The sequence below is a fragment of the Oncorhynchus mykiss genome, chromosome 7, assembly GCF_057628025.1.
Source record: "Oncorhynchus mykiss isolate SJ-2025 chromosome 7, ASM5762802v1, whole genome shotgun sequence".
NCBI classification, from domain to species: Eukaryota; Metazoa; Chordata; class Actinopteri; order Salmoniformes; family Salmonidae; genus Oncorhynchus; species Oncorhynchus mykiss.
Window position 1 is genome coordinate 40,841,776 of NC_143028.1, and position 17,013 is coordinate 40,858,788.

The 17,013-nt window shown below is 40.1% G+C and overlaps 1 protein-coding gene and 1 pseudogene across 2 annotated transcripts; one reads left to right on the forward strand and one right to left on the reverse strand.

Annotated features, from left to right (window-relative positions):
• Positions 1–871: 871 nt before the first annotated feature.
• praf3 (PRA1 family protein 3) lies at positions 872–4,181 on the reverse strand. The gene is given in 3 exon segments (NM_001165143.1): positions 872–1,946; positions 2,079–2,296; positions 3,930–4,181. Coding segments are annotated over 3 exon segments (576 nt in total). The 5' UTR covers positions 4,109–4,181; the 3' UTR covers positions 872–1,767.
• Positions 4,182–5,572: 1,391 nt separating this feature from the next.
• Positions 5,573–11,645, forward strand: LOC110527880 (CCA tRNA nucleotidyltransferase 1, mitochondrial-like; annotated as a pseudogene). The gene is made up of 5 exons (XR_016497252.1): positions 5,573–5,643; positions 6,014–6,149; positions 6,496–6,686; positions 6,940–7,045; positions 11,526–11,645. The product of XR_016497252.1 is annotated as a CCA tRNA nucleotidyltransferase 1, mitochondrial-like (transcript).
• The last annotated feature ends 5,368 nt before the right edge of the window (positions 11,646–17,013 follow it).

Below are 17,013 nucleotides of genomic sequence, written 5' to 3' on the forward strand. Positions count from 1 at the left end.
GTAACAGACATTTCTCAACATCAACTGTTCAGAGGAGACTACGTGAATCAGGGCTTCATGGTTGAATTGCTGCAAAGAAGCCAAAACTAAAAGACACCAATAAGAAGAAGAGACTTGCTTGGGCCAAGAAACCCAAGCAATGGACATTAGACCGGTGGAAATCTGTCCTTTGGTCTGATGAGTCCAAATTTGAGATTTTTGATTCCAACCGCCGTGTCTTTGTGAGACGTAGTGTAGGTGAACGGATGATCTCCGCATGTGTGATTCCCACCGTAAAGCATGGAGGTGGTGGTGTGATGGTGCTTTGCTGGTGACACTGGCGTGATTTATTTAGGATTCAAGGCACACTTAACCAGCAAGGCAACCACTGCATTCTGCAGCGATACGCCATCCCATCTGATTTGCACTTAGTGGGACTATCATTTGTTTTTCAACAGGACAATGACACAAAACACACCTCCAGGCTGTGTAAGGGCTATTTGACCAAGGAGAATGATGGAGTGCTGCATCAGATGACCTGGCCTCCACAATCACCCGACCTCAACCCAAATGAGATGGTTTGGGATGAGTTGGACCGCAGAGTGAAGGAAAAGCAGCCAACAAGTGCTCAGCATATGTTGGAACTCCTTCAAGACTGTTGGAAAAGCATTCCAGGTGTAGCTGGTTGAGAGAATGCGAAGAATGTGCAAATCCGTCAGCAGGGCAAAGGGTGGCTACTTTGAAAAATCTAAACTATTTTTTGATTTAACACTTTTTTGGTTACTACATGATTGTGTTATTTCATAGTTTTGATGTCTTCACTATTATTCTACAATGTAGAAAATAGAAAACCCCCAGAAAAACCCTTGAATGAGTAGGTGTGTCCAAACGTGACTGGTACTGTATTTATTTAACACTTGTTGAAAACAAAAATTCACAACTAATAATTTACAGTGATTTCACAATTTCTCCTTCATAGCCAAGCCGGTCAGTTGTTTCTCTTAATTGAAAATAATTAAACAGATTAAATACCTCCAGATCTTCTGAGGAAAGAGAGCAATAAGAAAGGTAGTACAGCTTAGTAGCAAAGTAAAGGTCTACTCTCCACAAATCAGCATTTTCACATTGCAATGTTTGCATCAATAAAAGGGAGAATGCACAGCACTTTAAAAAGCTAATTCCCTACTGCTTAATTTGCGAGATAAATTGTGAATTCATCTATGGAACAATAAACCTAGTTCTGTTTATTTTTCAAACCAAGTGACCTCAATCAGTCCGGTCACAGTTTTGCTTTTAACGCCACAATACTTTCACTCCTTATATTTACAAAAGTCACAAAATATAAATAAGGTGTATAAATATTGCATACAGGATTTGGAAACACTTGCCCAACTACACACACAAATCCATTTAACGGGGAAGACTCACATGTCAACTATTGAGATGCAGACATCACTACTTAAAAAAAAAAAAAAGAAGTGCTCTGACAAATTTTGGGTGGGAGTAACAAATACCCTGAGGTTAAACTAACGCTTGTGTTTTCAACACATGTTCTCTAGTCTAAACACACATACACTTGCATGTGCAATAGGCAATACGGTTTCTAGCTGAAGTCTTCAAACAAGCTGAGATGTATTACAATCATTCCCATTCAACATTGACTGCATGCAATGAGACTGCACGTTAAAAGGGGGTGTGGAAAGGAATCCTTTCCCATCCGGTCAGAGGCCAGGGAAGCTGATAGGGGACCTACGACAACACAGGGACTGTGGCGTCTGTGTGGAGTTCTCATCCTTCCTTTAGTTTTCCTTCCAAGAATTCTTGGATCTTTTGCAGACTCTCTTCCTGCTGGCCCAGTGCATCCAGTAGAATACCTATTGGTGACTTCTTTAGCCCCGCCCCCTCCATTTTATTCTCCAGTTTATTCTTCATGTTGCGAAGGCGAAATGAGGCATGTGCAAAGATCACTGAAATCCAAAGAAATAGATGCAGATTAATATTCTTAAATGTGCATGACACCTCTCTGCCTAGAACTAATGTGATGTCGTAATGAAGTGTAGGCTAAAATAAACAATTAATACAAACAAAAAAAAACGTACAGAGAAGAGGAAACGTGATCCCAAATATGAAGACCATGACGCCATCGAAGAGAGACATGAGGAAGTAGCTGGCAAGCATCACTGCCATGACAAACAATGTGGGGTTCTGCCTCTTAAAGTCCTTGATCATGGCCTTATTCTCTCCAGCCCACACTGAGCCCAGGAAGACCAAGGACACCACCGCCATGCCCATGAACATCTCCATAGGGTTCAGGAACCTGCAGGGAAGCACAACATACTGAACGGGTAGGATCATACACTGGCTGGAACAGTGGGGAAGTGTGTGGAACAGTTGATCTTTCATACATTGTAGTCAGTGATACCATCTAGTGGTGAAAGACTGTCAATACATCAACATGACTTCCAATTTTTCTAATGAAAATGTGTATTTCTACAAAACATTATTAACTCATAATCACAATAAGAGCAATTTCAAAGATTATGGTGACGTGTTACTGAGGTGAATCTACATCATCAAGAGATTACAAAGCAGTGACATTTACTATAACTGGCAAAAGAAATGGCCTGATGAAGGATGAGAGGAACTTTTAAACAGCAAGTAGTTTTGACATTGCTTCACAGGCTATGTTAAGGATGTTAGAATTTCCAATCGTTTGTCTCAGACTTTATTCTAGAGTGTTGTTTTAGATCATACGACGCTCTGATGTTACATCTTCAGACTCCAATGGTGAGCTTTCCCCAACCCACAGTTATTTTTATTTATTTGATTAAGGACAGCTTACTCTCTGTGCTCTATTCATCTCATATTCCTGTTATCTAGAACAGCAGCTGATGAGTGAGCAGGGATTAGGGGCCTAGTAGCTGACCACCATAGCAACAGTGTGTCATCATAATCAGGTAGGTCTAGCCAAAAGATGACTATTTTTAGAAACCCTAACTCCACATTTCTTAAGTGGAAACTCTTCCTCTTAAGTCATTTTTTGTGATCAAGTGTTAGTAATGCACTGTCATGTTCCACCATTTGTGAAATGACAATGGCATAAATCTGAGCAACTTTAGAAACAAATGAAGAAATGAGACACTTGCAAGGCTTTTATATTAATTTTCTAAAATTATTGTGAAATTAAATGTGAACATCATAAGAGAAAAGCTTAACTACATTTGCAATAAGACGTTGCAAGTCGAGTTTCAGGGGGATGCAAGACTCTCTCAACCTGTGAAGCGTGCCCACATCCTCTATGCCCAAAATAGGTCTGGAGACTTTGTTTTGCCAATCATGCACTCAGTCTCCCTTGGCATTAGCCGTATCATGCTGCCAATCCTTCAGACATGGCAATAGAAGGAGAAAGCTCATTCAGATGAATTGTAAGAAATTACAAAATGTCAACATATGCGTTGGTAGCAATTAACATGGCAGGAAGCTCCTATGATTAGACGTTAAAGTGAGTCTCTCTGCCCCCAAAATTCGCAAATGATACCCAACACTTTAATTTCCGGCTGGCATCAGTTAAAAGTACAATCTTGGATATGGGAATATGTTCATTGGTCATAGGCTACCCATTGAAAATGATTCTTTAAGAATGTATGCCTCAGCTTTTAGCGCAACTGTTTTACCCTATCATAACCCAACATGTACTTCATTGTTCACAACAAAAAAAACAAGAAGCACCAATAATGTAGGCCTCTATACCAAAACAAGTGGCGGGGCTGTCATTTTGCTCAAAAACGAATCCCAGATTGCAGCTTTTATAGACGTCAACACAACAGTAATGGTGATGGCCAGAGTTAACATAGATTAATAGACTAGGCAATGGTGGCCTACACTAAAGCAGATTTCCAGATATTTTATGTTGTCGATACAAATTGTGGAAAGCGTCTCATGCTACTTACCCCACAATAAGGAAAACCATGACAGCCATCGCCAAATAGTTCGTCTGATAGTAAAGCAAGTTGTTGACAACCCTGTTGTTCCATTTAGGTAGATCTCTCACGTCTGGTTTAGCAAATCGGTCAGAACCTGGGAAGAAATCGTCCCAGGGTCTCAGCGGTGTGAGTTCTACCTTAGCCATTTTGCTACTGTTTGAAGACTATGAAATATAATGAATACGCTTGTTGTAGGCTGCAGAACGTATGTCTGGCTACAACAAAAGGAAGATTACGCTCAAATATCATTAAAAAAAATACCCTTCCATTTCTCGCGATAGCTTTCAAACCAACCAGTCAACCAATGATGTATATAAACCAATTATTTATATACACACTAGATGACATTCAAGGCACTATTTTGAAGCCAACTCGCCTCCATCTTGGCACTACCCCACCGGCGTAAACAAATATTTTGGAAGGTATAGGAATGCATTTATTAATGTCTAAATGTGTTTTTTCCCCACGTGTATTCCATAAGACACCTTAATGCATATGCTTAAATTATATTATGTGAGTTAAACATATATATTAATGTTTTATTTTTATTTTTTAAATATCCTCGATTTGACTTTGTTTTTTAAACTACATAACAACATAATGGTAATCATTTATTTGAATGGTATATCTCTAGTACATTGATAAACTGGGAAAATAAAGACGTAGCCTAGGCCTATTCATAATACAGTTTAATTCATATTTAATAGGAGTGTGTGCATGCATTGATTTATTGAGCTTGTTTTGGCTGATTTCATCTGAATATAATCTATTTCCCTTCCATTTGGGATTTATTATACTATTCAACATCATTTGTATAGAAGTAGCACGTTGTTTTGAACGAGGCATCAGTGGAGCAGGTATGGTGCTCTCACACTATAAGGGGGGCATTTGCTGCACTGATAGACATGCCACTTTCAAAACCACTGGGAACTCAGAAATCTCTAAATTCCGACTTCACTACGTTCAAGACAACTGTAAACTCGGGGAAAAAAACAAACTCCAACTGGGAAAAATCGTTTTGAACGGTCATCCAACTCGGAATTCCAACTCGGGACTATCTGACCTGAAGATCACTGACATCACGACCTCATATTTTTCAGAGTTTCAAGTAATCTTGAACGCACCAACATACTTGATCCTCTCCCAATCAGTAGATGACGTGGACACATTTGACAGAAGTAACGAAAGTACACAAACTATAGTACCGAACCGTGTTTCATGTTCTAGTACTGTAAAAGTTTCGGCATACTGCGCAACACTTATCTCTCTGATGAAGTTTGATATATTTCAGAGTGATCTAATGAATCAATGTAAGCGTCATCAACCATATATTTCCAGTCTCTGTTAATCTGTGTATAGCGCAGTCAAAATTAGCTGACAAGTGGAATTATGACATTAAGTATTTAGTTTGGGGGAAATGTTAGGCTTAGGTAGAGACTGCCCAAAAGTCGTAACAAAGTAACAGACCGAGAACAAAAGTGTACAACAAAGTAACAGTTCATGCAAATGTTTGCGTGACATCTCACGTTGTTCTACTTTACCCCGGCCTTTTTTACGACGAAACGCACTCTCATTGGTCAGCGAGCTCTTGTTGTGAAAGCACACTTCCTGCTGTTGAATAAGCATGGTATGGGAATGTTTCTAAGACTCCCAAAGTAGTGAAATTCTTCATATTTTGTTGGTCAGTTCACATTCAATTTATACCCAACTGCATGACGATATAAGTATACTTTACCAGATTTACTTGTTATTTATTTTATATATATATATATATATATATATATATTTCGCTCACATGAGCCAATATGCTTGCTTCAGTTAGTAGCTAGCGGAACCTGGTTATATGAAAAACATGGAATCCATGTCTGGAGGCTAGCTACTAGCTGTAATGAAATGTCTAAGGTAGTTGCTTGGTCACTAGGGTTATCTAACATTAGCAGAATGTGTGTTGCAACCACCACTACCGTTAGTTCATTCATTGCCACTGCACATCACAGCTAGCTAACCACAGCAAGCTATAGCTAACAGTCCCTCTGCTCAACATCATCTAGATGTGGGGGAGAATCCTGAATCCTGTGGTGATTAGCAGAGTTCGTCTCACTTCGAGTTTCAGAAGTCTCCTTACCATGCAGCTGAAGACTACAGAGGTACAGTCCTTATTCAGTGATGGACTGAATGGAATAGCAGGTGAGAGCAGAAGCCAGGTCTACTCTATCACATTCTCATCAACTTTTACATAGCTAGCTACCAACCAATTTATCTGGACCAAAGTCTAGATATTCATAACTGCCTTTCAAGGTCTGTGGCATGCAAATTCATTCGTAGCACTGTTCAGAAGTTGATCCTCTCAAGTATTTTTTTTAATTCTCTAATTAGTGATGAGGCCAGGACTTGAGAAGCAGGTTTGGATCCGAATGTATTAATCAGTGTCTACTTTTTTGTAATTATAATTGGGTGATGCAGGGGCCAATGCATGTCAACAGTATAGATCTTATCAACTTATGTATTTAGGCATGTCTGTCTTTCTCCATAGAGCTCTTTGAGAAGTACAAGTTTGAGCTGAGGATAGCAGGGGGTGCAGTGCGGGACATTGTCTGGGAAACGGCCAGAGGATGTGGACTTGTGACCATGGCAACACCAGAGGATATGAAGAGCATGTTCCAGACTGCAGGGATCAGGAGGATCAACAATAAATGGGAGAAGCATGGGACCATCACTGCCCGAGTAAGCGTATCTCAAGATTACTATGACGTTTGACCAGCTATACACAAGTATTCCCTGCTTTTACAATCCAATTAAAGATACAGGATGTAAGACTGCTGTTGTAGAAGAAAGTGATGTTGCCTTTCACTAGCGACCTTTCTTTTTACACTATGATTTTGCTATAATGGGAATAATTACTTTCACACTACAGTCATTGTAGTGCAAATTATGCTGTATGTATGCCTTTAAAACACATTTGTCTTTTCATCTCTAGCTTCACAATGAGAACTTTGAGGTGACCACACTGCAGGTGGATGTTCACTTACAGACTGGCAGAAAGACGTAGAGACCTCGCCATAGAGACCTCTCCATGTTTTTAGGTGTGTTTATAGTATATATATTCACCTCTTCTGGCGTTAATGTCAAACTTGACATTAGAAAATCAAAAAACATGTCTGGTTTGATTTCTGTCCAAACGGGGTTAGATTGGATTCTATATAAGCGTTTCTGAAAGTTTGGTTTGCGGACTTGTTAATGGAGGGTCGCGAAGTTAATGTATAATATTTCATTAATTACTGGAATTGATTTGGCCAAGTGCAACTGCGCTCTCGGTTCAGTGCGCGCTCTGCTTAGCAGCGGTCTCTGCTCAGTTTGACAGCTGCGCGAGTGGGAGAGGTAAAGGGGAAGATGACTGTGTGCTTTGCAGTTTACCGGATCTTTTTTCTGCAGTTTTCTTGAAGTTCACTCCGCAACCCACATGCTGCTCTTTCATACAAACTTTGAGAAATAACGAGGAGCACCCACAATGTGTTTTGTGTGGGTAAGTGCTTAGTAATGAGTCTCTCAAAACAAACAAATTAATAAAATGACAAGTCCTGACCAAACATCCAGGCACAACATGATGGTAAACACAGGGAGTTCTTTCAGAACAGGGCAGAATGCTTCAGGAAACAGTGCTTCGACAGTGGAAAGTAAGTCAGCCAACAAGGCATTGTTGTCATTTTATAACAGGTGATGATGATACTGTAAGCAGAAATAAGGGAGTACTATCTCTCATCGTAGTAGATGTGAGATCCTCTTTCAAACAATCCCCTGGCCTTGTGACGTTACACAGCTAATAACTAACATTAGCCAAAGCAACCTAGCTAGCTACTGATAGTGCAACCCTAAGAAACAGTACAGCTGAAGATGAAAAATTCAGGCCTACTGTACATGTCGCTGTAGAAATTATTGTTGAAAACAAGTCTAGGTTGGAACTATTGCTGTTAAAATACAGTTAATTTTTATTCTGAACTAGAGTAAACTGATTGAAGCAAGATGCTTTTTGAGGCAAACACACTGACATAGTTCTGGGTTTTTAATCTACAGCAGGAGGCGGTCTCCTGCCTGGCTGAGAAAGCAGTAGATGTTCTGATCCAGTTTGGCACCACATACAGTTGAAGTCTGAAGTTTTCATACACTTATGTTGGAGTCGTTAAAACTTGTTTTTCAACCACTCTACATTTTTTTTGTTAACAAACAATAGTTTTGGCAAGTCGGTTAGGACATCTACTTTGTGCATGACACAAGTAATTTTTCCAACAATTGTTTACAGACAGATTATTTCACTTAATTCACTGTATCACATATTCAGTGGGTTAGAAGTTTACATACACTAAGTTGACTGTGCCTTTAAAAAGTTTGGAAAATTCCAGAAAATTATGTCATGGCTTTAGAAGCTTCTGATGGGCTAATTGACATAATTTGAGTCAATAAGAAGTGTACCTGTGGATGTATTTCAAGGCCTATCTTCAAACGCAGTGCCTCTTTGCTTGACATCATGGAAAAATCATAAGATATCAGCCAAGACCTCAGAAAAAAATTGGAGACCTCCACATGTCTGGTTCATCCTTAGGAGCAATTTCCAAATGCCTGAAGGTACCACGTTCATCTGTACAAACAACAGTACTCAAGTATAAACACCATGGGACCACGCAGCCGTCATACCGCTCAGGAAGGAGACGCGTTCTGTCTCCTAGAGATGAACGTACTTAAAACCACCATAAAAAAAGCCAGACTACAGTTTGCAAATGCACATGGGGACAAAGATTGTACTTTTTGGAGAAATGTCCTCTGCTCTGATGACACAAAAATAGAACTGTTTGGCCATAATGACCATCGTTATGTTTGGAGGAAAAAGGGGGAGGCTTGCAAGCCGAAGAATACCATCCCAACCGTGAAGCACGGGGGTGGCAAAATCATGTTGTGGGGGGTGCTTTGCTTGCAGGAGGGACTGGTGCACAAAATAGATGGCATCATGAGGCAGGAAAATGATGTGGATATATTGAGGCAACACATCAAGACATCAGCCAGGAAGTTAAAGCTTGGTCTCAAATGGGTCTTCCAAATGGACAATGACACCAAAAATACTTTCAAAAAGTTGTTGCAAAATAGCTTAAGGACAACAAAGTCAAGGTATTGGAGTGGCCATCACAAAGCCATGACCTCAATTCTATAGAAAATTTGTGGACAGAACTGAAAAAGTGTGTGCGAGCATGGAAGCCTACAAACCTGACTCAGTTACACCAGCTCTGTCAGGAGGAATGGGCCAAAAATTCACCCAACTTATTGTGGGAAGCTTGTGGAAGGGCTACCCGAAACGTTTGACCTAAGTTTAACAATTTAAAGGCAGTGCTAGCAAGTATTAATTGAGTGTATGTAAACTTCTGACCCACTGGGAATGTGATGAAAGAAATAAAAGCTGAAATATAAAATACAAAATAAAGTGGTGATCCTAACTGACCTAAAATAGGGCATTTTTACTAGGGATTAAATGTCAGGAGTTGTGAAAAACTAAGTTTAAATGTATTTGGCTAAGGTGTATGTAAACTTCTGACTTCAGCTATACAGTGCCTTGCGAAAGTATTCGGCCCCCTTGAACTTTGCGACCTTTTGCCACATTTCAGGCTTCAAACATAAAGATATAAAACTGTATTTTTTTGTGAAGAATCAACAACAAGTGGGACACAATCATGAAGTGGAACGACATTTATTGGATATTTCAAACTTTTTTAACAAATCAAAAACTGAAAAATTGGGCGTGCAAAATTATTCAGCCCCCTTAAGTTAATACTTTGTAGCGCCACCTTTTGCTGCGATTACAGCTGTAAGTCGCTTGGGGTATGTCTCTATCAGTTTTGCACATCGAGAGACTGACATTTTTTCCCATTCCTCCTTGCAAAACAGCTCGAGCTCAGTGAGGTTGGATGGAGAGCATTTGTGAACAGCAGTTTTCAGTTCTTTCCACAGATTCTCGATTGGATTCAGGTCTGGACTTTGACTTGGCCATTCTTCATTGTGAGGAATCACCCAAAACCATTACAGTAGTGCTGAGTAATTAGTGCCTTTTGAGGTCGTTTCGGTTAGATTATTTATTTTCGATTTCGGTAACTTAAAATAATATATATATATATATATATATATATATATATATATATATATATATATATATTAAATGCATTATGACTTTTTTTAATAGAAATTCCAAAGTCAAAAATAGTGAATTTTCAATTACCAAAACATTGAAAATATTCCATGGTCTGTCAGGTCCACATTGGGTAGATATCAATATAAAATGGGAAACTACTATGAAATAATACAATATTTCAGTTGTGTATATAACCTAGTCTTTTTGTGACATCTTATCTCTGCTCAGGCAGTAGCAGCCAGACAATGTTCTCGTGCTCCACATACTGTACTGTCTTTAGTCATCCAATTTAGCTAGGCTAGCCTTCCTATGCATGCTGCAGAGCTGTTTTACAAACCATTTTACTAGTTCTTCAAAGTAGATAAGGCATACTTTCATAAACTGTGTCTATCCCTTGCTCGTATCATTGTGTTGTGTACATTCCTCTCTCATGTGGTCTGTGTGTATCTTACAAGGCAGGCGTAAAATTGTATCCATCTTTGTCGAAACTGGAAACAGGTGCAATGGATTATGGTAATTTTCGTTCATTACCACGTTTCTGCGCTGAACTAGGTTGAATATTTGCTTAATGACATCTCCCTTCAGCCCAGCACCCCACAACGGTGGACTTGATTTCTCGTGAAAGATTTAATTTCTCTAGAGAGTTTAAAAAAAAAAAAAATAACTAAATGCAATTCAAGTAATTGAACCGACTTCGGTCAATTAGTTGTTTAATAACCAAAACCTCCCTTTTAAATGTTGGTTATTCGCTCAGCATTATTAAATAGCCTAAATGTTCAATCGGAGAAAACACGCGACACAAGCTGCTTTCAACCTAAAGCCATTTGATGTGTCATTCTCAAAACAAAATAGAAAATATCTGGATTAACTTTTTTTTCCTCCCCATACATTGGTGTGGGGAGACCACCTTTCTCCCCATACATTGGTGTGGGGAGACCACCTTTCTCCCCATACATTGGTGTGAGGAGACCACCTTTCTCCCCATACATTGGTGTGGGGAGACCACCTTTCTCCCCATACATTGGTGTGGGGAGACCACCTTTCTCCCCATACATTGGTCAAAGAAGACCACCTTTCTGAGATATGATTATGGAACAGTTAAACCAATCCCACATTAATCATTAGCCTTTCATTGCTCTAATCTCACCAAGCACCATTGAGAATTGGCAAACTATCCAGTTTACAATGAGTCTTACTGACTAAATCCAAACTAAACCCTAAAGTATGCATGTAGGAGTCATGCAACCAATTACGTAAAGCAAACCTCAAAGCACTGTGTTTAGGTCCTCATGCTGACAGATCACTAGAAATGTTCTCAGCTAGAGCATAGTTTTTTTTTTTTTTTAGATAGTCCCATAATTATAGTTGTGTAAGAGTTATGCTTTTATTCCCAGGTTTACCTGCAGAGGGCGACGTGGAGGAGATGTAGCGGGTCTGGCAGCACGTGAAGGACCATTCTCCCAAGCCCATGACTTCCTGGTCAAACACAGACGAGACCTCCATAAATCGCAGGAAGATCCAGACAGCATGAAGCCCTACACTGACTATATCATAGATGTAAGCACAGCCATTGCATAACAAAATGAGTTGATGTAATGATACTAACTATATTTAGAATTTTATGACTGTCAAGATGGTGTCCTTTTGGAAATGAGTTTGCCATGGATGGCCTAACCTGACAGCAGCACATGGTTGAGAGGTTGATGCTCAAAGTAAAGTGTGTCAGCTGCTTAACTACTAGGGCGAGGACAAGTTACTGGCAGAGATGAGCAGATGGTCCACTCCTCGCTTCCCCGCGAGTAGGCACGACTTGAGGAAGATGGGCATCACCTCTGGCAAGGAGATTGGCACTATCCTACAGAACCTACGAGACATGTGGAAAAAAAGAGATGAACAAAGCCGAGCTGCTTAGTCATGTCAAAAAGACATGATCCCAACGTGTGCAGGGCTGGAAGGGGCTGAGTGTGTGTGTGCACGGCCCTTCTGCTGACCGAAATCTGTTGATTGCACTGGTTCACAGAACTGTAAACGTCTGCAACCATCAGGCGTTACCCCCACACACATCTTTGAGTGTTGGATATGAGAATGAGAGAGAAACCCTACTTTTTTTTTTTTACAGCGTTGAAATGAACTAATTTATCCCAGTGCAGCACATAGAGTTTGGATATTGTGCTCTCAGCTAAACAGCTGTCTATGACATTTTTTTTTTGTTTGTAATCAACCAGAGCCACTGCAATCTCTCAGCATCTGTGGCAGTATAGATACCGGGACCATTTGTATATTGCCTGCCCTGAAATGCCTTTGAGATTGGGCAATCTGGTGTTTAGTTTTGGATTCAGTCAATAAGAGTAACTGAAAACTGGATAGTTTGCCAATTCTCAAAATGGTGCTTGGTGAGATTAGAGCAACAAAAGTCTAATGAGTAATGTGGGATTGGTTTAAATGGCCCATAATCATATCTCAGCAAGGCGGTCTTTGTGGGGTGAAAAAAAACAACGTTAATCCAGGAATTTTCCATTTTGTTTTGAGAATGACTCATCAAATGGCTTGAGGGTGAAAGCAGCTTGTGTATAGTGTGGTTTCTCCGGTGAAATATTTAGGCTATTTAATGAAGGTTTTGGGTGATTCCTCATGAAACCAGGACAAAAAAACACCATGATTTAGGAATAATTGTTGACATATATTTGACATTTGTATCTAAAAGCAAAAATGAGAAATAATGAATCAAAGTTGGCATAAATTTTGCATTTTGGCTTTACCGTTATGGAATTACAAAGTTCCAGAGTGAGATCTCTGATACTGTTAGAGTTATGATAAATTATATACAGAGGAAATGGCATAGTAGGCAATGTAACCAAACTACCAGCAAACGCAACCATTTAAAATTCATTTTAACATTCACTCTGCTTTTAATGCTTACAAACGGGATTATAACTCTAGAAGTAGCAGAGATCCCACTCTGGAACTTTGAATTGCCTGCAGAGTATATTATGGTCTACAATATATACAGTGAGGAGAACAAGTATTTGATACACTGCCGATTTTGCAGATTTTCCTACTTACAAAGCATGTAGTCTGTAATTTTTTATCATAGATACACTTCAACTGTGAGAGACGGAATCTATAACAAAAATACAGAAAATCACATTGTATGATTTTTAAGTAATTTATTTGCAATTTATTGCATGACATAAGTATTTGATACATCAGAAAAGCAGAACTTAATATTTGGTACAGAAACCTTTGTTTGCAATTACAGAGATCACACGTTTCCTGTAGTTCTTGACCAGGTTTACACACACTGCAGCAGGGATTTTGGCCCACTCCTCCATACAGACCTTCTCCAGATCCTTCAGGTTTTGGGGCTGTCGCTGGGCAATAAGGACTTTCAGCTCCCTCCAAAGATTATCTAATGGGTTCAGGTCTGGAGACTGGCTAGTCCACTCCGGGACCTTGAGATGCTTCTTACGGAGCCACTCCTTAGTTGCCCTGGCTGTGTGTGTCGGGTCGTTGTCATGCTGGAAGACCCAGCCACGACCCATCTTCAATGCTCTTACTGAGGGAAGGAGGTTGTTGGCCAAGATCTCGCGATATATGGCCCCATCCATCCTCCCCTCAATACGGTGCAGTTGTCCTGTCCCCTGTGCAGAAAAGCATCCCCAAGAATGATGTTTTCACCTCCATGCTTCACGGTTGGGATGGTGTTCTTGGGGTTGTACTCATCCTTCTTCCTCCAAACACGGCGAGTGGAGTTTAGACCAAAAAGCTCTATTTTTGTCTCATCAGACCACATGACCTTCTCCCTTTCCTCCTCTGGATCATCCAGATGGTCATTGGCAAACTTCAGACGGGCCTGGACATGCGCTGGCTTGAGCAGGGGGACCTTGCATGCGCTGCAGGATTTTAATCCATGACGGCGTAGTGTGTTACTAATGGTTTTCTTTGAGACTATGGTCCCAGCTCTCTTCAGGTCATTGACCAGGTCCTGCCGTGTAGTTCTGGGCTGATCCCTCACCTTCCTCATGATCATTGATGCCCCACGAGGTGAGATCTTGCATGGAGCCCCAGACTGAGGGTGATTGACCATCATCTTGAACTTCTTCCATTTTCTAATAACAATATTTGTTGCCTTCTCACCAAGCTGCTTGCCTATTGTCCTGTAGCCCATCCCAGCCTTGTGCAGGTCTACAATTTTATCTCTGATATCCTTACACAGCTCTCTGGTCTTGGCCATTGTGGAGAGGTTGGAGTCTGTTTGATTGAGTATGTGGACAGGTGTCTTTTATACAGGTAACGAGTTCAAACAGGTGCAGTTAATACAGGTAATGAGTGGAGAACAGGAGGGCTTCTTAAAGAAAAACTAACAGGTCTATGAGAGCCGGAATTCTTACTGGTTGGTAGGTGATCAAATACTTATGTCATGCAATAAAATGCAAATTAATTACTTAAAAACCATACAATGTGATTTTCTGGATTTTTGTTTAGATTCTGTCTCTCACAGTTGAAGTGTACCTATGATAAAAAATTACAGACCTCTACATGCTTTGTAAGTTGGAAAACCTGCAAAATCGGCTGTGTATCAAATACTTGTTCTCCCCACTGCATATAAAAAAATTGTCAAATAAAAAACAAAGGTATATTTTCAATATGCATGTTAATATTTTTCTATATTCATGAATGAATGTGTTAATGAAATCAAAATGCTACTGATATTATAGAGCAAGCGGTGAAGTTTCAGATGACGCAAATGTTTGCTTTGTAGCACCTACAGACAGTGCTTAATTTGTCAAATCGGGAGGTCCCGGAACACAGTGAGCTTGAGAAGAGGGGGGTTATCCTGGGGTCTCTGAGGTACCACAATGAGAAATACATTTTGTCAAACAACGTAGCAGCGTGGCAGACAGAGTAAACAGCCAAGTAGGCTATCCATGGTGGGGAAACAGACAGCACTCTACAAGGTGCTGATTTAATTCAAAGCATTTTAGACGTTACTGCAGTATGCACACATACTTTAGTGTATGGGTATGTATATATGTCCAAATTTCTTAGTCTAATTTTCTAGACATGAATGTACAGCAACATTTTTAGACGACACTGGGGGAAAAAATGCCATATGCATATACACACATACTCAGCTGTGGGGCTTACAAGACACACATTTCATATAATTGTAAGAACTCAATGTAGCAGTAGAACAAATCACAATATAACTTCAAATAAAATAAATCAATGTCGGCTGCAGCAGAACACACACATGAGAATATATAGGCATCCTGCCTACGTGATAATATGAAGCACATATTCAAATTACCTTCACAGTACAGAACAAGTTTGTAAAGAAAAAAATCGTACCTTAGTTTCCAAAACCTCCCACATTGACTCTCACCATGTCAAGTCCATTTAACTCATGAGAGTCAATTTCTTACACAAAGCCATGAGCGGGCCTGTGGCTGTGATGTCTAGCCTCCTAAGGCTGTCTGGAAGACTGGCTGTAGAGTATATTTTTTCAATTGGAGTGTTAACTATAACCTGGGTGTCCTCTTTTACCTTGTCTAAAAGGCTTGCTGCCACCAAATGTGCCTTGGTTCGGGCATGTTTAAAAAAACGTTTTTTTTAGCCCTCAAAAAAACGTTTTTTGAGGGCTTTTTGTTGTTTGTTTACGCCTATGGCATGTGATGTTAAATTACCGTACATTCCACCCACTCTTTTGCTACTTTAATCTCTCCAGTCGTTTCTAGACCCAAACTCCCTACCTTTTTGCATGTTGTACAACCCAACTCTGAATTCTGCTTGACAAGCCAGGGGTTATACCTTTGTTTGTTGTTGAACTGCAAATTGCACCTGCTCAGAGCACTTTGTCGGTGAATGCACTGCCCCCCAGCTTCCCGTCTCCCTCCGAGTCTGACTCGCTAGTAGGCTTACTAGTTAGTGGAGGTGCCAGTGGTGATACACTGCCGGGATCAGTATCGCTGCTAGCTAAAGCATCGCCATCAGGAACAGTTTGCCCCGTACTCCTCTCCTCTGGCACTGACAGTTTTCTGTCTCGTTCCGAGTTTGATTCACCATCTTTCTCTAGGTTTTTGGACTTGAAAATTGTCATCAAAATCGATTGCCTTTTCTTATCCATTTAAAAAAAAAATATATTTTTTACTTTCCCACGATTAAAATTCAGTAGGGAAATGACTAGCCTAAGTGACGTGATTACATAGGGACCTCTTCACTAGCTGACCACCACTCCCCATAACCTCCTATGTACAAATAAGAGAGAAGGTCTGGAATTAGTGTAACAGTATAGGATGATTACACAGAAGGATCACCACGCTTTTACACGATGGTCTTTCTGGGGGCAAATCTGCTAGGTGCCGGATCCTATCCTCAAATTAAGCACTGCCTACAGATGAAACATTATGGCATCTTAAATGAGGCCTTGATAAGGCCAGTGTCAACCGGTCATTCAGGGATTTCCGGTTTTGCATGTTATTTCGGCATTAATACATGTCACATTCGTTTGCAAACAAAAAAATATATATCATTGTGTTAATAAAGCCGCATACAAACATGGTCTCTTTTTTTTTTTTTTTTTTTTTTTTTTAGTAAGGTAGCTCCAAAATGCAGGTGTTTCAGCCTAACTCAGTGCTTTCTGTGGTGGTGGAGCAAGCCAGCAGAAAAGACAGTGCGTTGCGCTGTGATTGGCTCAGTGTTTTGTCACTCATGGGAACAGTACCTCTCCGCCAAGTTTAAGGGTAGAGCTATAAAATTCAAGCCCCTTGGGTGCTGCCATAGAGTTATATTAGAAGTGGCCATCCAAGAAGGCTCAAGGTCATTGGCCACAGATAAAATGACGTCAAATCACATATCTACAGTAGCTTTGATTGGACATGT